The sequence below is a fragment of the Sturnus vulgaris genome, chromosome 1 (genome assembly GCF_052056855.1).
Source record: "Sturnus vulgaris isolate bStuVul1 chromosome 1, bStuVul1.hap1, whole genome shotgun sequence".
Taxonomy (NCBI): domain Eukaryota; kingdom Metazoa; phylum Chordata; class Aves; order Passeriformes; family Sturnidae; genus Sturnus; species Sturnus vulgaris.
The window spans coordinates 133,489,405-133,509,939 of NC_142243.1; the positions used below are offsets into that span (position 1 = coordinate 133,489,405).

Here is a 20,535-nt window from a genome sequence, read left to right on the forward strand (position 1 = left end):
CTGATACACAAAGAAGCCTTAGTTCCTGTGTCTTTTCTGTTGCATTGCATAGTTGGGCCAGTTGCTGGCTGCTACGTGCAAGGAGCTGCCAGGTCCCAAAGAAAGCAGACGCACAGCTAAAGATCTCTGGGAAGTGGTTGTACAAATCTGCAGTGTATCCAACCAGCACAAACGCGGCAATGATGGAAGAGTGAGTTTGATAAAACATAGGGAGTCTACACTGGGTATTATGTACAGGTATGTTTTCTAGATGGCATGAATGGTTTGTTTGATCCCATGTTGTCAAAAATTGTCTGGATTCCACTATCAGAGTGATGGCAGCAGCTTAAGATCTGAGTAAAAATCCTGTCCACAGTGGGAGCTGGCCATTAGCAGGGATGTATATGCTGACTTCCATTTTCAGAGATGGAAAAGGAGTGTGTGGGAGGCAGTTGTCCAAGCTGAAACTTATATGGCTGTGCTCCCATTATAACCAGTGCAGATCTTCCAGTAAAGTCAATGGCATCTAGAAGGCAGTTTAGCTGATGGGCTGGAGGTGTCTGCTTTGCAGCAAATAGAATTACTCTGTATCAGTTTTATACTTTTATAACTGTATTAAGCACATAGCTCACTGCATGGATATCTATACTTAGCTTTGTTTCTGTGTCTAAAGCTAAATGTTACTCAGTCTTGGAATGAAATTCTAGTTCAGCTAAGCTCTGCAAAGAGTAAGAAAATCAAATTACTCAGGTCAAGAGTTTACTTTGTCAGACTTCTTGTCAGCCTTAGCCTCAAATGACTGATTCGGGACTCTGATTTGTCCAGTGATCTGGTCTGTTCTGAAGTCTAAGCTTAAATACAAATTATCTAATGTGGTACAGTTTGGCATGTGTGATTATATTGAACAGTTTCCACATAGGAGCCTTGGGCAAGGTGCCTCTGTCAAACCTCCTGTCTGTGTCTTTGCCTTCCTTGAGCTAATCAGGTTAACATGTGCTAAAGGCCAGCTGCGTTTGCTTACGCTGCTGTGGGGCAGCTGTAGGAGGGTACGGACGTGCTGTAGCTTCCACTTGTGTACTCTGGCAAGGGAAAGGAGTACAGGTGTACTCCAGGTTACTGAACCTTTCCTGACCCCTCTGATTCAAACAGTAAAGGGCAGTGACCCTGTTGTTATTATGGAGAAGAAGTAGTGAAACCTTTTCTAAAGGCTGTCCTTGCCTGGATTGTCTTATGGTGACAATTTTTGATGTTCATTACAAGGAAATTGAAGTACATTATAAATGATCACTCTGTACCCTCTTCTGCAAGTGTGTAGGTCATTGTGGCAAACCTAACTTGGGGAATTGCAGAACAGTTCAGTTAGTTTCCCTTTCAGAGTCAGTGATTGACTTCTGTGATTTTTCATGCCTTTTATTGCCTGATACAAGAACATACCTCTTTCTTAACCTGCTTTTAGTGTAAAATTTGCTAGTTATTGTATTAAAAATGAATGGGCTGCCTGAACATTTTCGTTTACATGCCCTGCATTTGTAAACTTAGAGATAAAGGGCTATTTTAGCAGGTGAAGAAGTTGCTCTACTGACTCTTGTTTTAAATGTGCATATATTCTTTATTGTGGATGATTACTTACATGGGTATTTGTGTCCCTAATTTAGGAGTGAACTGTTGTCCTTCATCAAAAAGCTTCGGGTAAGTCACAGTGGTGTTGAAAATGTGTTTGCAACCAAAAGTTCCTTTTGGTGTAGTATTTTTCTGGACTTGTGTTAAATTCCAGAAAATCTAACAGTTACATGGGTGTTTTGTATGGGTATTATGTCTGAATTTGCTATTCCTGGCATACAGCAGTATGGAATAGCTTGTAAAAAAAATTACCCTGAATTCTGATGGAGATCTGTTTACATTGGGAGTGTATTTTATTGCAGCTGTCATGAAGCAAAGCATTCCTTTTGGAGGGAGACAGAAGCTGCTACATGCATCATACTAAGCAGCAGAAGTAAGAAGGAGGGAAATTTGTTTATAGTTTCTGGGTTTATAAATGCATAGAAAGTTGTAGTAAACCTAGCTTGAGGTTAGGTAGTAATCACAGGAAAAGCATAAAGATGTGTAAAACAAAAGTAAAGTTTATATCCAAGCAGTTATTCAGAAAAATCTGAAGTAATTAAAAACTTTCTACAGAACATTATTGCAGTATCTTTGTGTTGCAGGTCTCTTAACAAAATATTGTCCTATTTCAATAGGAAATTATAGTGATGGCAGAACTTCTTACATAATTTTAAAGCTTAGGGAAGAAAGTGGAGTTTTGTGAGTTCATGGGAATACTTTTTTTTTTCCCCTACAGGAGCCATTGGTTCTAACTACAATATTGTCCCTGTTTGTCAAACTTCATAATGTTCGGGTTAGTATGTATCATCAAAGTCTTCCTTGGTTTTCTTGAAATGTTTCTTGTGATTTCTTATACCATCTTTCTCCTCTTAGGAAGACATTGTGAATGATATTGCAGCAGAACACATTTCTATCTGGCCCTCATCCATCCCCAAGTAAGACAATGATGAAAAACACTTCTCAAAATACTGTATGTGGTGGGTTTGGTCCCAGTTACTGTAATTCTCTGTGTAAATGCATCACTGCCCCCATTCTGTCTCTGGGAAGGTTGGTTTGAGGGCATGGAAAGTTTTGTTCAGTTTGATGGTCCTAATGGAGATATAGGGAAGAAGAAAGAGAAGAAAAGTTTTGGTTTTTTTTAAACTGTGTGCTTTATTGAACTGTATGTAAGTGAACTATATAATACTTATATATGAAATCGTTAATATTTTTTGAGATGTGTTTGAATAATAGTCAACATAGGAAGTGGCAAATGGTATGTATTGATTTATTCTGGCTGAGTGGAAGTATATTTCTCCACTGAAATTTAGAGGCTCTGTGGGGTTGGATCTCAGAATCTGGTTTAGTTCTGGCTTTTTGTTCAAGCCTGTGAAGGCTGTCTTTGTTCAGTCAGATTTACTGTATTGTAGCAACAGTAGTCTTAGTCAACACAAAGTCTATTCTGGAGATATTTATGCTTCATACTTAATGCAAGGTGCCTTGGACTTGAACTAGAGAGAAACAAATTAGTGGTTAAAAAATAAAGCAATAAGGTAGGAATTATTTTTCTTTCTTTTTTCCTTTAGTCTTCAATCAGTGGACTTTGAAGCTGTAGCTATTACAGTGAAAGAGCTGGTCAGCTATGCCTTGACTATCAATGCAAACAACCACTTCTGGTTAATTATTCAGGCAGATATTTATTTTGGTAAGTGAAACCAATCTCTGTGTTTACATGTGTAGAGGTACCTTGCTGCTCTGAGATTTGTTTGACATAACTCTCCTTTTATTTTCTTTCATGAAAAGAAGTGATACATGAGGTTATAATCTTTAGAGGCAGTGGTGTAGGTGGATTTGTCTGGGAAGGTGTCTAAGCCCACAGATAGACTGAGCTGCTGACAGGTCATGCAGCCTTGCTTTTAGGATAAGAGAAACTTTAACAGTTACCCTTAACTTCACTTTTCTAGTGCAGTTGGTCTTTGAGTGGTGTAATTGTGCAAACCCATGGCACTTGAGTGTTTTATAAGTGAATGGAAAGTTATGAATAGTGGTTGCTTTTAAATGTAGAGATCAGCTTCAGTGGAGCACAAGATGAGCAGGGTGGAGAGGATCTGTATTTTATATAGGGAAGTATCAAGGGTTTGTAAATGAGGAAGGGTTTGTAAACGAGGAATAGCTACAGCTTTATGACCCTTAGGGTGAGAGGAGGGGCCTTAATCCGGTGTTCAGTGCTGTCATGTTACACGTGGGAGAGTGACTCAGGGTTATTTCAGTGTTTATTGCCTGTACAAAGTGCAGCAGCATCCCGGAAGGAGGACATTTATGTAGGGAAGCTGGTACTTGAAACAACAGTGGTTGGAGCAGTGGCCATGGTCTGTATTTCAGCAGCCATGGGTGAGCAGGTTGCCCCTGCCACAGAGCCCCGGGAGGCTGTTCCCTTCTCCACAGCTCAGGAAGGGCTTGCTGGGAGCAGAGGTAGTGCTGAGCCATAAGAGTGCTGTTCTCACTCACACCCACTAAACTCCTTCACTGCCCCTTGTGTGCTAAGCTCACTGAAGACAGACTTCCACTCTAAGGTTGATAGATTCAAGATCAACTACCTGAAAAAATAAAAAGTAATCCCAAAAAGGCAGAAATCTGCTGTGGTGCTAGTTTCCCTGATTGTGTAGTTTTTCCATCTACCACTGTGTAACCACTTTCTGTGTGTCCATGCTTTTGAAACAATGAAACGCAAGTTGTTTTCCCAGTGGAATTGAGCTGTGAGATATGCATCTGAGTAATTCCATAAACAATTGATCTGAGTATTAAATAACTGCTGTATTTACTTTTGAGACCTCATTTTGCTTTTTTCCCTTGGCAGCAACTAATCAGTATTCAGCCGCCCTTCACTATTACCTACAGGCAGGAGCTGTGTGCTCAGACTTCTTCAATAAGATGGTGCCACCAGATGTGTACACAGACCAGGTGAGCTAAAGTGGGATTTACAAAAGCCCCTCTTAAGATTCAGCATCCTGATTCTATATAGAGACAAAACTGCCCAGCACACACACATTCCTGTAGCATGTGAGGTGTTATATCTTGATGCATTTAGGAATACATGTCATTGGTCCTTTCTCTTTTTTGGCTTGTTGCTTGAAAGCTGTAGATAATCTGAGAATTGTCCTTTGCTGAATCACAGAAGGCTTTTCCATTAGTTCACAGAGCCTGCAGAGCTGTATGCTGGGAAAGCACTGTGGGACACCAGTGGCATAGAGAGCAAATGGAAAAGCCCAGAGCACAGTCAGTGTGTGGTCTGACTGTCCCTGGCTCCTCCCTGCAGAGCCACAACATGCTGGGCAGGGCTGGGGCCAGGCCCACTAAGGACAGTGCAGCAGCCCTGCCTCACCAGCAGTGCTCACCTGAGCTCCAGCTGCTGAAACCATCTGGCTCCTACTGTGCTGGAAGTCTCTGTAGTGATGAAGGCTCAGTTCACCAGTGGATGTGCTAAAGCCTGGGAGTTTTTAGGGGGTAGAAGAATGTGATAGCTATTTAGCTGGTCCCTTCAATTAAAGAAGAAAACAATAACAAAAATTGCAGTTTGTATTCCAAAACAGGCATTTCAGAACATGTTTTGTTTTTAACGTTTCTGTAGGTGATAAAAAGAATGATCAAGTGTTGCTCTTTACTCAATTGTCATACCCAGGTAAGAGGTGAAACCACGGCATTAACTAAAACATTTGTTTAGGAATACTTATGTAGGGTATAACTTAAAAAAGACTGAATTCAACTTCCCTTGGAAATGCAATCTGCAGTGGAGGAGGTTTTGTTACCTTTGCTTCTAGGACAGTTATAGGAGCAAAATTAATAAGTAAATAAGCATATAACTGGAAATGTAAAAAGTAGTAGTCTGGGTGTTTTGTCCTACTTTTCTCTGATATTGAAGTTTTTTTTTTTTTCTTTTTTTTCAAAGAGAAGGTATCTGTGGGGTAATGGGGACCTGGTCATGTTTTTCCTAACTGCAGGTGCTCTTGCTGTTCTTTGGGGTCAGTCTTTCTGGAAGTAAGACAGGTTGTATTAGGCTCTGCTTTAAAAGCTCTTAAATGCATTTGGAAACCTGGAAGCCAAGTCAGTGCCTTCTGATCTGACTAAATCCCTTTTTGTTTTAGCTGTTGCTACTGTTGATGTCAGAAGGATCTGTGTTCAGGTGCTCAGAACTTGCTTGCTCTGGAATTAATGTCTAGATTAGGTCTAGAAAAGGAGTGGAATGAACAAGGCATGGTGTGGAAGGTTTGTTTGAGGGGAATTAAGGCTGTCAGAATCATTGTGAGCCTTTCCTTACAGGTAGCTATTTTGTGCCAGTTCCTCAGAGAAGTAGACTATAAAACTGCTTTTAAGGCACTGCAGGAGCAGAACAGGTAAATGTTACAACACAGTTTATAGATGCTGAAACACAGTATGTGACTGTGTCAGTTAACCTGCCTTGTCTTTCAGTCACGATGCCATGGATTCTTACTATGAATACATCTGGGATGTCACCATCTTGGAGTACTTGACATGTATCCTTTTGCTGGAATACCCCACATACTGGATGTTTACAGCTGGGAAAAGTCCATTATCTACCTAAATGACTTTTCTTGACTCATCCTCAGATCTCCACCACAAAAGAGGCGAGACAGACAAGCGGCAGATAGCAGTAAGTTAACCCAGTGTGTTGGGCTTTCTTTAAAGTCTTTTTTTCCCCCTGAAATCACACTTCTGAAAAGGTGGTTTTCAATTCCAGTTTTAGTTTTGTCAATTGTTTTAGAATCTGAGTGCTTACATAAAATTGCAGCTGTAGGGGTGGGGTGGTAGGGCATGTTACAGAAATAAATTGCTTCTGGAACTAGTGCTGAAAATGCCTTGAAATGAAACAGCTCTAGTGGAAGGCCTCATGCTGGTTGTGTCTCCTCTTTTGTTTCAAGATAAAAGCCATTGGCCAGACAGAGCTGAATGCCAGCAATCCTGAGGAAGTCCTACAGCTTGCTGCACAGAGAAGGAAAAAGAAGTTTCTTCAAGCAATGGCAAAACTTTACTTTTAGGCTAATGCTGGACATTACAAAATGTGCAAAAGTGAAAAAATCTTTCAAGACTTTATTATTTTTAAAAATTCATTTAAATTTTTATACAACATTTACAGTCTAGTATCTTTCTTCTTAGAAATAGATGAAATCTTATAATAAACCCCTTATTTTTACAAACTGTACAGAAGGCTGGAAGCAACTGCAGCTAGTTCCACAATGGCTTGTTTCAAAAAGACGTGAATTCAAGTTTGCCAAGTTGTTGTGAGTGTAATGTAGATGTGGGTGGCACTTGATGCTCTAGTGCAGCTCTGTGGGCTGCTCAGTGTCATGTAACACTTGTCCCTGGGTGTGCGGCACACACAGGAGCATCATAAAAGAGGGAGGAGGACTGATGCCCTTCTTTCCCAGTACTGCCCTTCATCACAAAAGTGACTCAGAGGTAGTGAATATTCCAAGGAAAACACAGTAGTTAATGCTGTTTATAAACACTGATAACATACAGCTCCATAGTTCAAAATACTGTTCCTATGCTGTGAGTGGTTGTAGAGTACCTGTGACTCTGTTTATTCCATACCTTCTCCAGTTCTCATGCTGTTCCTTTTGCAAGTAGGTGGCTGGGGACTGTACTTCTTCCAGTTAGGGTTACTGCAGCAGCAGAATTTTTTTGCTGGTAGTCTTACCTGAGGTCAGTGATAACACTAAAACTGAAGTTTGTGGCAGGCCTAAAGGGCTTTAAATTCATCAGCCTCCTGTGGAGCTGGGATTTGATGCAAGGCTGGCTGCACAGTCCTGCACACACAGAGTGGTTTCAGAGGTGGCAACTGCTTAACCACAGGTCTCTGTAATACTGCACCTGAGCTGGGGGGACTAACTGACAGGAGTGAGCTCTGACCTTAGCAGGAAAAGAAAAAGGGACAAGAAGAGGTAATAGGTACAAGCTGTCAATATTCTCCTGCTCATCTAACCCACATTAAAGCAAGTCTGCCATGTAAGCTGAGTGTACAAATCTCGCCACCCAGCCGTATTGAGAATGTACTTGAAAGTTATAAGTTAAGAATTCAGTTCTCACCATTAAGTCACATAAGAATGGACCAAAGGGGTCCAGGCTCTTGTGATAGCAGGGTGCAGTGCTCAGCTGAGCTCTTTTTGTCAAGTCTGTAGGAGGATGCTGCTCTCAGTTTCCATCTGCTGTGTCTTTTACTGCCCAAGTCTTGAATAGCAGTAAGGAGCATGGGTCACCTTTAGTGTGGTCTTGATCTGAAGCACCAAGTCTTGTTTCTGAATCTGTTCATGACAAGTGACTGTGTTTCATTTCTTCTCTGTGCTTTTGGGAGGGGTTATTATTCCTCCTGTTGACACAGGTGATAACTGCCCTGGGGCAGTAGACACTGCTCCACTGTTCACTTCTTCCTGTGTATTGGGGAAAAAAGACAACAGTTAATACCTGTGACAAGGTCTCCTTTTTGTGGCAGTAGGAGGCAGCAGTGCTTCCTCACACCACTCATACAACTCAAGTGCTCCAGAGTCAGGATACTGAGAAAACCACAATGACATTGCATAACTAAGTGAAGATTATTCTCTTATAAACACCTCTCCAATACTGGTAATGCAAATATTTGCTTATGGCCTGGGAGTGGTAGGGTAAATCACATGTTGTTTATAGCATCACTGGTGGTTGGATACTCACTGAGGTGAGCAGGGAGGTGCTTTGGCCACTCAGCTGCCTCAGGACAAGAGATGTGTAATGAACTCTCAGCTGCCCAAACTGCACAACCACTTACCAGCATGTCCAGATAATTTGTGTGGGTCTGGATATTGTGTCGATCTTCCGCTGCAACCTTCTTAAAGTTCTTCAGCTTCACAGGGACCTTTTTTGCCACATTCACAAAAGGAACCATCCATTGTACACACTCTGAAATGCTGTCCCAATCTAAGCCTAAAGGGTAGAAGAGAATATATTTAGAAATCATGGGGGAGTTGCACTGTGTTGCAATATGACCATGAGTTAAAAAACACAATAAATAATACTGTAGATAAAAATTCAGAAACATCCTCCCAGAAACAGCCGACATTTCTTTGTGCTTGTTACTTAAAAGGGTGGTGGCTGTGCAGGGTGAATGGAGGTCGCAAAGGTTGTTGTTGCTTTCCAGGAGAGGCTGAAGTGACTTGTGGTTTGAACACAAGATTGTGGGTCATGCTATAAAAACATACACTGGGTGCTGCTGACAGACATGCATTACTGCTTGAGAACTACACTTCAGGAGAAAAAGCAACCAAATATATAGCTAATGATCTCCCAGACACCTGAAGTCACAGAGCAAGTATTAGCCCAAAAGCAAGAAAAATAAATGTTTCAATTCCTTAGCAAAAGCTGCACTACTGAAGGTGTTTCCTTCTTTTGAGTCTTTGTAACATCTGAAATTAGAGGGGGAAAAAACCCCATGGAACAAATACTAATGTCCATGTACGTTTTGGTCTTTGGCAGCTTGGTAAACCAACACCCTCTTAAGCAGATTTGGGCCTGTGACATCTTCTGTAATTCCCTGCCTAACACAAGATTTACAGAGGCATCTTACCTGAAGCTTTTTTAACGATTTCAATTGAGGTATAGTGGCAGAGCGCTGCAGCAGCTAGTGTTCTGTACTGGAAGTCCAAAGAATTCACATCCAGAATACACAGGTCTAAAAGCTGAGGAAATAAGAGTAAAAAATTTTAACAAGCTGGTACTTTGCATGATCCTGTCTCAGAGAGGGGCATGCACACAGCAAGTCCTCCTACAGCCTCTGCCCCGGAAGAGGGATGAGCTCCAGGAAGATACTGTCTTAAATTTAAATACTACCTAGGGCAGTATTTACAGCACTGAGCTACCCAGCCTCAGTAAGACTCTCTGAGGCTGGGCTCAACAGATGCCCTTACAAATGGAACCACAGCACTTCCAGAATAGTCAAAACACTCCCCAGGCTGCCTTCTTGACAATTACACAGAAACACTGTTAAGGGCAACACAGGTACAAACAAGCTAGAGTCCAAAATTATCCACCTTCCTCTCAGAGCTGTCACTGCTGTTTATAGAATGCAGGAGTGCACAGTGATTAAAGAAGTAAAATGGATTTTTTTTTATTTTTCCACCATTCAGGAAAGTCCTAAAAGTATGTAAAAGCAGGGAGACATGAAATATAGGAGTACTTGTCCTCAAAACTGAATTTCTTTGGTAGAGTCAAACTTGCATGTTCTTTAACAAAGTAACAGGCAAGGGGAAACAAGGGAACACTTAGAACAAAGTGGATTTCAGGGTGTAGGGTTCAGTAATGCTTGTCATTGCCCCAAGAACCATTTTCCAGCAGTTTACTACCTACCTGGGCTATTTGAATGAATTTTTCCTGAGAATACTGAGGTAGCAGCACTTTTGGAACATCCTTCAGAGCATCCACTTGAAGATAGAGGTTCAGCCAAGAGACAATTGTCACTGGACAGAGTTCCCATTTTAAAGCCTGCAAATATTTAACAAATAGCTTAGTGCCTTAAACCACTCAAGGATAGTTTTGTGCTCTTCCTACATCTCTCCTGAGATTATTAAATTGCATGTATCCTTAAAAGACACTAAAAATTATTTACAGGTTCAAGTACAAATAGTCTTTTTAGGTTGCATTCTCACTGCTTTTTGAGAAGGTTGTGCTAGGATCAGCACAAATCTGTATCCTTTTACCTGTGCAGTTGGGTTTTATATGTCTTCCATTCAGAAGCTAGGGAATTAATATTATTTCCTGAAGCTTTTGGGCTAGCTGTGTGAACCTGAAGCTCATATCTATTAAAGTAGAATAAATGTATAGAGTTCTGTGCTGGTAAAGATGGATCCTTTCCAACATGAGGAGCACTGAGCAGTGTGGGGTCTTTGCCTGTCTCTCCAAAAGCCCCTGTTCCTGGACAGCAAGAGATGTTGGCAAGTGCAGTACATGACAGGGACAGCCTTCCAGCCTGCCTGTGGCTGGCTGCACTGCTAAGAGCTTTTACATTCACATAAGCATGAGAAACTTGCCCTTTTCTACCAGTCAGGGACTGCATCCCAGCCAGGGTGTCACAGGTCCACTGCACAAACAACAAAAGCTTCACTATTGTGCAGAAACAGGGACAGGTTCCTTTTTCTAAGCAAATAAATGGCATTAAAACACAAGGCTTAGCTGCAGAGTCTTTCATCCAGCACTTACAAACACAGCAAATTCTTACCTTTAACATAATAAGTTCCATTCTTACAATATCATCTTCACTGCAAGCACCATCAGTGACATAAGCGAATTCCTGTATTTTAGGAGCGTAGATTTCCTTCAAAGGGAGAGAAAATGAAGATGAGGGTCTTACAGTTCTAAGAAAGGGTGAGAAGATACTGGGAAATACTTTTCTGTCCATATGGACATCTTAACATTTGTTATGCTTCAACAGTGGTTTTTTTCATTATATGAACTGACATGAAACAGGATAAGGAGATAACATATAACCTATTTGGGTTTTAGTATCTGTTGTATAATGCAATGGATTTATTGCAACTCTTTGAGCTTCTGGGGAAATAAATGCTGACCAAGCAATCAGAACACCCTTTCATTTAAAGATCTTTCTCCTCAACCGTTCCAATGCTGTAAAAACATACATCATCCCAATTGTCCTACAGATGGCTGGCTGGTAGAGGTTACCTGCAATGCCAGTGCTGATGTAATTACATAAATTAAAAAAAAATAATAAAAGAGAAGAGAAAAGCTAAAATAATGAGAGAAAAACCCACAACCAGCCACTGTAACTGCCAAAATCCACGGTGAAGAGATGGCTAAGGAAATTTGCTAAGCCAGTCATACCAACTGGGGCCAAGTGTAGTTTGGTGTGTAAGTAGAAGAGAGCTTGCCAGCAGAACTGCTTCCCTACAGCTGGCTCTGCGACCACAACGGCCCCATGCACTTCCTTAGGACAGGGGACTGCTCATAGGGCACAACCTTGCTTTGGGAACCACAGTGAGATCTGGGGGTTCCAAGATAACAACTTAATCCCAAGTTTTCCTGTCAGTCTAGCCTACTATGCATTATCCAAAAGTATGCTCTTGGCCCATGGATGCAGCACATGTATATAAGGTATCACCATCACTGCATTTAAGACTCACACTCCACTAAATGGAGGATATCATAAGGGTATCAGTCTGATGTAGAGGCAGTTTGAGACGTAGGCTTGGTTTTGTTCAAGTCCCACACCCATTCCTGAGATTGTTTGCCAACTGCTGTATATTTGGAAAAAGACAAGACAAAACAAAACTACTTCTAGCACATTTGCATGCCTTTTAAGTTTTATGTGGTCTCCTTCCCTGCTGCTGGAGAAAGGGAGGACAAAAACTACTCTCCAAGAGACTGACAAATGCACAGTTGAAGGAAGAGAAAAAAAATTTCCCCTTCTGACCTTCAGTGTTACACATACACCATCAAGTTCAAAAGATTCAGACATGAAATAATTGTTATCACTATCTTTTTAGTTACTCCAAATTCAATATCCTCCTCCTGTAATAGAGGTTCTTACCTCAAGTTTGGAGGCAATAAATAATGAGGTAATTCCTATGAGCTGAAGCATGCTCTTATTAATGTTCTTCTGTGTCAACATGAACCTATCAAAGAAGTCTTGAGCTAGGTAGAAGGTTTCCCGGTGGAGTGCATACACCTCACACACCTACAGCAGGGGAAAAAAACAATTCAGTTTTCTGTCATAAAACTGTGTATACACATTGGAGTATTCAAGCTTTAACAACAAAATGCAGGTTCATCTTTTGCACACACGAAGGTTTGCATACCAAGGTATGGTAGAATGCAGTGGATAGCATGGGATTGGAAAAGGTATTTCCCATGCTCCCACCTAAATGTGAATTGCCTATGATGTACTAATAGATTTTCAAAAAATACTTTTTCCAAATCAAATAGCAACCATTTTTCCACTGAAAGAAAAAAGCCTGTTGAGGAAAAAAAACCAACAAAACATATACACCTACACATACATACACTAATTACTAAGAATACTCTAAAGCCTCAAGCTTAAGTCAAATCCCCACTGAATTCCCAGTAGGTCTGTCCCAGGGCAGAACCACTGCAAAATCAGTCTTTGGCTCTACAGCAGAGAAGCCTGGAAGCTCCTGCTGGAGGGGGCTCTGCTGGCAGGCCAAGAGCACTGCCTGCAGCCCCTCGGGCACACCGACAGCCTCACTAAGCAGGAACAAAACTGCAGGAGCCGCCATCTGCTCCAATCCCATTGCTGGTTTCCCTGGCAGGGAGAACTTTTAATACTCGCATTGTATCGAAGTGTTTCAAATGCCACTTCAACAAAAAAAAGAAAGGAGAGTGCCCAGACCTGGAGATCTTAGGGAGAGCCCTACTTTTTCATCTAATCTCTAATTGAACTGGGAGGGGCTGCCACATATCCAGGTCATCTGCAACTCCATACCCCTTCCACAACTAGAAAGCAATTAGATACCTACTAATTACTTACAATCTACGTTCAGTAAAGAACAAGAACAGAAAAGAATATCCAAGAAATAGATCCCAGCTGCTTCATTATTTTACTTGGATACAGAGTCAGAATAAAATCTCACGACTACAAGCTATTTCCCAAGACAACGTTGGAAGCTCATTTGCAAATTAAAGCCCTTCCTGACCACCAAAAATGCAACTGATTGGCAGAAATAGCACAGCCCCACTCTTTTAGACCTGATATATTTGCCTGATAATTGATGTGTTACTCTGATACTATTAACAACTGCTCCAAAGAAGATTCAGAACTAAAACTGTATAGACGAGGCCTGCTCATAAATAAATGGCAGTTTCTATAGAATTGTATTTCCCAATCATGATAACACTTAGTCATGTTCAGCAGTATCTGTTATAATGTTACAGAAGAGTGTTAGGAACTACTGAAGAGGTCTAGAAGTTGCTGGGATTTAAATTCACTGTAGCATATGGAACCACTGAGCTGGACAAAAGCAATGCCCTTGTTGATATTTTTGTCTGGAAATTGGATGATTTCCTAACTCAAGATTTTTTAAAAAGCAACAAATTAATTTTACGGCAATATGTAAATTCCACATAGGAGGAACTAGTAAAGTACACAATTTGAATAGGATTTTAAACAGAGTGTATTTAAAAAATACTTTCATTTTTCTTGAAATTCCTTGCTAATAAGATTTATTTGTAACCTATTCACATAAGAAGTTGTCTATATCAAGAACCTTTTACCTGTCAGCCACTGATAAATTCTGCACTCTTCATATGACAAAATTGAAAATTCACTATAAAATTAGAAAATAGCATCATGGGCTGACACTCAAGAGCTCTTGACATGGTCAGGGTCATAAATCCTCAATACAAATGCAGTTGTCTCATGGCTTAGATACAGTCTACCCCATAAGTTAGAGATCCATAACTGGTCTGTGTACAGCTATTGCAATACAAGCATCTCAAAACTAGATTTCTCTCGCTTGCAGGATGTAGGGTGTCATGAGCAAAAGTTAAACACTTTTGCTCACTGTCCTGGGGGAAAGTTCAGTGCCTTCTGCCTGGGAAGGCCCAGATGTAGCTCACCAAGAGGATCAAAAGCAGTCACTTGTTCTGTTGCAAAACCGTTTTGCCTTTTTTTATTACTGTACATGTTACTATTAGATCTTTCTGTAAAAGCTGTGTTTTTATCTGCCTACTTCACAGGCACATTATACAGTAAAGTAACTAAAAGTACACACCTCTAAGAGCCAGTCTAGCAGTATTGATCTCATGTGAGGTTGCAAACTAGAATGTAGTGATGTGAAGTGTTTGCAGTGAGCATATCTGTTCTCCTTCGTCAGAATGTTGAGCCAGACATCTTTGGAATTTCCCCAGCTATGGAATAAAGTTACAAAAGCATTATTAAGTGTACACACAATTCACAAATTAAAAAAAAGAAACAACCATTATTCATCGCTTACAAACATTCAGAAACAAAAATAAAAATTCCACATAGTATAAGATCCTTATGGTAATTGGAAAACTGCAGGAATACTTGGAACGTTTTACATTACCACAACAGCAGCTTGCCAAGATCACCAGCAGGTCCAGTTCTACAGAACAGGTAGTAAAACTGAACATGTGGCTCTCAAAGTTGCACGTGCAACCAGAGTTTCCTATTTTGCCTAGTTTGGTGGCTGTTCAGAGAGCAAGATAAAACCAAACCCTCCCCCCAAAAAAGGATAATATACTCCTCCTCAGGAAACACAAAGCATACATAAGTTGTCCAGTTAGCTTGAGAAAAACTGGAGAAGGTGTTTGAAAGTCACTCATCCATCCCTTTATTTCCTAGCTTACTTCAAGGCTCAGAAGCAAGTTATTTAGAGAAAAATGAGTTCTTTATTACTAACTTAAAATTTATTAGCACTCTAGTCTGTTTGGGAAGATGATGCCTATATCATCAATATAGCCTTATTTGTAATTGTTGTTATTAAATGATATGGGCTTTTTCTTAGACACACTTCTCATCCTGCAGGTACTAAGAGGAAAAGCATGTTAACCAATGAAATTATGATTTCCTACTGAAATTTTTGGAGTTATGCATTTACCTTCCCCCAAGCAGAAGCAGAGAGACAGAGCTGATCCCTGGTATTGCCTACAAATTTTAATCCAGATCAGTTCCATTCTGTTGCCCTCATAAGTTAAAAGCTAGGGAGATATTTGCTTGTTTAATGCACAACTCTCCCTTTAAGCAGACAGGCATTGAGAAATGAATTACGATCTTCTTACAGCAGGTTTGGGAAGGATAGAGAAGGCAGGAAAAATAAATTATCTTCTTATTCAGCTAATCAGAAAGGATGGAGTTCAGCTTTACTAGATGCCTATCAACAACAAGATTAAGAACCTTGCATGGAACTCTGTATCTGAACATGCCTTTGAGGCAAAGCATCACCTGGTGGTGTCTCAAAGTTCTGATCCAGTTTGGGCCAGAACAAAAAGAAGAAAAAAAAAAACCAAAAAAGGTGTATCTAGAAAGGTTCTCTTAAAGTAATGCTTCATGTTCTGCTTCTCATTCACCTTGGCAGAAATTTTCCTTAACACATTGCAGTACATTTACCATCTCTTTCATTAAACCCTAGGCTGATACAAACAGCAACTGGGTACTTATCTAACATACCCGAATGTCTAGGAAATGCTGAAACTGAAAACTACAATTTAGTCAGGTAAGCTCTCTCTCTGCAGAAGGGCAAATGTCTAGAACTGTGACTGCACCAAGCACATTGGATTGCATTAGCAAGCTACCTGCACAGTTTTATTTGACCATTTTTAAGTTCTTTAAGAAAATTTTGTTAAATATTTTTGGCCAGTCAGTTCCAATAGCACTGAAAGAAGTTTAGTTTAACCATTATGTGCCTCTTAACATCAAACACTCTAAATGGTTAAGTTATAAAAACACAGCTCTGAAAGGTGAAAACTATCTGTCTGGTGTGTTTATAAGATCATAGGGGGAAATATCCAAATAATCAACCCAAGAATTTCTGTCTTTTGCTTGTACATCAAATCTTTTGTGGGATAAGGAGACAGGTAGAGGTGCGTATCATATAAGCACAATACAGCAGATTTTATTAGAGGAGTTCAGATATTAACAATTACTGCATCTGTTAAACTTACTTGAGTTCTGGCAAAGGTGATGGATTTATGAAGAGGTTCCTGAATCTGTATTTTTTGAATCTTGAGAAGTCAGTGGTTACTGGTTCTTTGTGAGGTGTTTCAATAATTATGCAAGGTGAGATGCCTCCTGTTATCGTGGGGGGCCAACAACTCTGCAAAATAAACAAGGTATCTTTTAAATGCTGAGTTTACCATGAGAGCAAGAAAGACAAAGAGTAGATTACAGTAACAGAAACAATATATATAATGTACACCAGTCTTTTTGAATCTCAGCATTGATCCAAGTACTGAAACCAAGAGAGATGAAAATTAAATGCCAATAAAAACTTCCACAGTCAAGATAGAACATGTATAAATAAATTGGATGCATTTGGGAACTCAGCTTTCAGGAAGATGACCATCTTTAATTTATGGACACAGAAGTAGCCTGTCCATTAGTTGAAAAGCTCAGTTACAGTAAAAAAGGCGAAGATATTAATTGTTACTAAAACACAAGACATTAGGCTGCTAGTCCTATCTACTTATCTATTCAGAGGGAAAAGAAAAGAGGGGGTGGAGGTTCTACTGTGTCTCAGTGGAAACTGAGCCACTTGTTATCTTCCAGTTTAGTGCTCCAGAGAGGAGCCACCCACCTCGGCTCCAGAGCTAGATACCCACTGAGCAAGCAGCTGCTGTGAATTCTCTCTCATCTTGCCAATGCCAAATATGGGATGCAATGACTCAAAAGGAGAAGAGTGCAAAGGTATTCATGTAGAAAGCCTTAGAGAAGGAATTCTAGATTACTGTAGTTAACCATAACTCATTTCACTAATGAGTGTATGTATTGGTTGTATGTAACCAATACCCCTGGAGCACATAATGCTGTAATGGCTGACAGCCTTCAAAATGGTGACACACAACTTTAATTATTCTCTGAGGAGTTGAGAGGGAATCCCAGTCACAAAGAATGGCAATACCTGTCCCTGAACACAGAAGCTTTTCCTATACAGCTGACTTGCAAGGTAAGCTACACAGAACTCCTTAGTATATTTAAACTTATTTATAGCCAGACTGAAGTATCCCAAGAGTGAAGTTACATATTCCAGCAGAATTGACCTTAATGCATGCAGCCAAGCAAAAAGGGAGGTCCTAGTCCTCCTTCACTAAAGTTCCACCTCAATGCTTGTCAGACCCTCTGCTGGGTTGATTTAACTCATTAACCTGGCAAAACTTAAATTTATTTTGTAGTGCCAAATTAGTAAGATGAACCTGCATACTGCTTCATTCAAAGAATAGAGCAAGGCAGGGGATGGAGTGCACAGCCAGCTACCAAGGAAGAAGAGACAGGGAAGCAGGATTTCCCCCTTTCAGCAAAGATAAGTTGTAACACTTAAGTTTCACCTCAGGTAGATGTGATGTAATTATGCAGCATTTTTTCCAACTCAAGATTTACAAAGACAACTTCACAATTGCAAGAGTTTCACTTTACCATAGGTGTAAGTCTCATTTACTTTACAAACAGAATAACTACAAATAACATTGTTTCCAAGAGAAAGTTATAATGTTTTACTAATCTGCTTTAGGTAGAAAACAGGCCTGTCATGTTTAAGAATTTCCCGTGTTAGTGAAAACACACTCCTTAATTGATTTAAATAATCAAAAGAACTGTTAAATGAAAGATGGCCTGCATGGTTATGAATCTTAACTAAATGGCCATGCAACCACACCTAAAGTTAAAACAAGTGTAGTGTTCTTGTCTAGACTTGCCTCTAGGCCTTACCTGCTTGGTATATGGAATTGTTCTGAAATATCTGGGGTTATTCTCTTTTTTTCACCCTACAAACCTTACTCTGCAGTGGGTTTTACAGTGAAGGACCTTTTATCTGCAACCAAGTCGTGTAAAAAAACCAAAACAGATAAAAAGGTGCTAAGCTCCCATAGTTTTCAGTATCTGAAAATACAAACTTGCCCTATTCAGTACTTTCTGATGTAGAATGCATGATTTCACACCCACCAACAAACCAGACGACTCCCTTACCTAGTTTGAAATGGTATTCAGGACTGAATTACCTTAATTTCGTATTGATGTTTTTTAGCAATTTTCCCATCTTCTTTTTTCTTAATCTCCTGCTGAGAAGAGAGACACACATCAATGCATCTACAGTAGCCAGCGCACCCTCCTAAAGCTCAGGCAAACTCTTGCTACCCTTGCCCCACTTTATAAGTCGGTAAAGTAAAGACGGTCCCATCCAAATGCACTGGAAAGTTTTCAGTATCATTCAACTTTCCAAGTTGATCAAATTGCTCACCTCTGCTGTTCTCCTTTTTCTGGTCTGGAGATAATCTAGTGCTTGCAGTTCTTGTGAAGCCTCTTCTTGACAGGACAGTGGCTGCTGCTGTTTGGCTTGCAAACGGCTACTGCAAAGAGCAAAAAGACATTAGACATTAGGAGAGCAGCAGTTGTTAGATCAGTACAGATACTGTTAGTACAATGCCAAGAGCTTACCTGCGCCTTGACATCTTCTTCGGGCTATAAGATCTCTACCTGGAGCAAAGTAATAGGATAAGCTCAGTTAGTGCATCCTCGCAAAATCAGAAGCAAGTTCCCTACTTTGCCTTGTGAACTCATCACAAAGAGCAGCATGGTTCACACAGTTCAAACAGTATGGCACAAGTACTCCACTGGCCTGAGGAATGCCCAAGCAGAGTATGACTGAGGTATATAAGCACGCACAGCTCCATGTCCTGCTATAGGGTGCCCAGGTATGCCATCAGTTTAGCTCAGGCTGCCTGGGGGTGGGGGCAGGGAAGTTATAAAGGGACACTTCCCACACAAGAGGATGAGGGGAGTCCTTGGGGCTGTGACCCCTCTAGTCCCCCCACACCCTCCATTCCAGGCACCCACACAGACACACGTTTTGAGGCTGCCGCTCCCTCCGGGACGATGCCCCCCACACCTGCCGGGATGGCCGGGCCGCGATGGGCCGGGCCGGGCGCCGCCGCCCGCGCTCCCGCCGCGCCGGTTCCGCGCCAATTTCCAGCAAGCGGGGAGGCGGCGGCGGCCTGTGCCGGGGTCAGGCTGGGCTAGGGGCACCGCTGGCGCCCACCCTCCCCTCCCGAGGGGCCGATCAGACACCCACCCGCTCCCGAGGGTGCTGAGGGGACGCGGGAGGGGCACGACCGCCGCCCCGCCCCCCCTCGCGCTCCCGCCTGGCTGAGAGCGCGGCTCCCTCCAAAACCTGAGGGGGAAGGAAGGGGCTGCCGGGACGGCGCCTCACACGCGGGGACACCCACCCCCCGCCGGGACACCTCTCAGCGGGACCCCCCGGCGCAGGGACCGGGGCTGTGAGGGGGTGTCCCCACAGGCACCCCGCTCCAAAGGCCAGGGTGGGGGAGCCGGGTCCCGCCGGGGTGCGGCGCAGGCGGGCGGTCGGGGTCAGCCCGCCAAGCTGCTCGGCCGGCATCCCCGCCCCCAGCGCGCCGGGCTCCCTCCAAAACCGGGCAGCCCGCCCCCCAGGGGCTCTCTGCTCTGGGGCGGGGGGCAGCCGATGGCGGGATCCCGCCGGCACCCCGGCCCACGCGCTGCTCCCTCCGGAGTGCCAACCCGGGCCATCGCCACTCTCCGCTCCCTGCGGATGCGGCCGCCCGCGGGGACATCTCCCCCCAGCCTCTCCTCAGCCACTCTCCCTCCAAAACGCTGCCCTGGCGGGCGGGCAGCCCGCCTCACCGCTCCCGGTCACGGCTCCCGGTCACGACTCCCAGTCACAGCTCCCGCCGCACCGCTCCCAGCCACGGCTGCCAGTGGTGCCCTCACATCCCCCACCACCAGCACCATGTCTGCCGGTACCGGTGCCGCCGCCACCACCACTACTACTACTATCATCACTACCATCCTCAACACCGCCACCGCTACCATCATCATCGATACCACCAGTACTGCCGTCATCATCAATATTATTAGCAGTATTATTATTATCATCATCACCATCCCCCAGCCAGCCCCCGTGCTCACCGGCGGGACCCCCGCGCACCTCCGCCGCTGCCGCCCGGGCCGCGCTGCTCAGCTGGCGCCGGCGCCAACCCGCTATATAGCGCGGCCAGGCCCGCGCTGCGCATGTGCGAGGGCGGCAGGCGGCTCCCCCGCCCGTCCGCCGCCCGCGTCCCGCTCGCCCCAGCGCCGCCCCTGTGATGCGGGGCCGCACCGACCCCCGCACTCCCCGGGACACCCCGCGCCCCGGCTCGGCTGCCCCGGCTCCGCCGGCAGAGGTGTCCGGGAGAGCGGCAGGCAGCGCGGGGAGG

At 42.8% G+C, this 20,535-nt stretch overlaps 2 protein-coding genes across 8 annotated transcripts in view; one reads left to right on the forward strand and one right to left on the reverse strand.

The window, feature by feature from the left end:
* The window catches only part of INTS8 (integrator complex subunit 8), a 21,351-nt gene extending 14,646 nt beyond the window's left edge, over positions 1-6,705 (forward strand). The window contains exons 17-27 of the mRNA XM_014879815.2: positions 53-237; positions 1,635-1,668; positions 2,318-2,374; positions 2,455-2,516; positions 3,147-3,265; positions 4,418-4,521; positions 5,189-5,239; positions 5,878-5,951; positions 6,028-6,092; positions 6,186-6,229; positions 6,498-6,705. Of these exons, the coding sequence (XP_014735301.1) occupies positions 53-237; positions 1,635-1,668; positions 2,318-2,374; positions 2,455-2,516; positions 3,147-3,265; positions 4,418-4,521; positions 5,189-5,239; positions 5,878-5,951; positions 6,028-6,092; positions 6,186-6,229; positions 6,498-6,614 (912 nt within the window). The 3' untranslated portion in view covers positions 6,615-6,705. The remainder of the gene's footprint in view (positions 1-52; positions 238-1,634; positions 1,669-2,317; positions 2,375-2,454; positions 2,517-3,146; positions 3,266-4,417; positions 4,522-5,188; positions 5,240-5,877; positions 5,952-6,027; positions 6,093-6,185; positions 6,230-6,497) is intronic.
* CCNE2 (cyclin E2) lies at positions 6,301-20,320 on the reverse strand. 7 transcript variants are annotated; one of them, XM_088177427.1, is made up of 12 exons: positions 20,249-20,320; positions 18,743-18,781; positions 18,546-18,654; positions 18,307-18,363; positions 16,258-16,409; positions 14,346-14,481; positions 12,146-12,292; positions 10,820-10,915; positions 9,952-10,086; positions 9,173-9,284; positions 8,378-8,532; positions 6,301-8,006 (listed from the first exon to the last, which is right to left on the reverse strand). In XM_088177427.1, the coding sequence occupies exons 2-12, from the start codon at positions 18,754-18,756 to the stop codon at positions 7,905-7,907; spliced, it is 1,215 nt and encodes a 404-aa protein (XP_088033553.1). In that variant the 5' UTR covers positions 18,757-18,781; positions 20,249-20,320; the 3' UTR covers positions 6,301-7,904. The 7 variants fall into 7 exon arrangements, with proteins under 7 accessions (XP_088033553.1, XP_088033549.1, XP_014735302.1 ...); XM_088177423.1 differs by having other exon boundaries at positions 18,307-18,366; positions 20,249-20,304; XM_014879816.2 differs by lacking the exon at positions 20,249-20,320 and having other exon boundaries at positions 18,307-18,366; positions 18,743-18,889.
* Between the last annotated feature and the right edge of the window lie 215 nt (positions 20,321-20,535).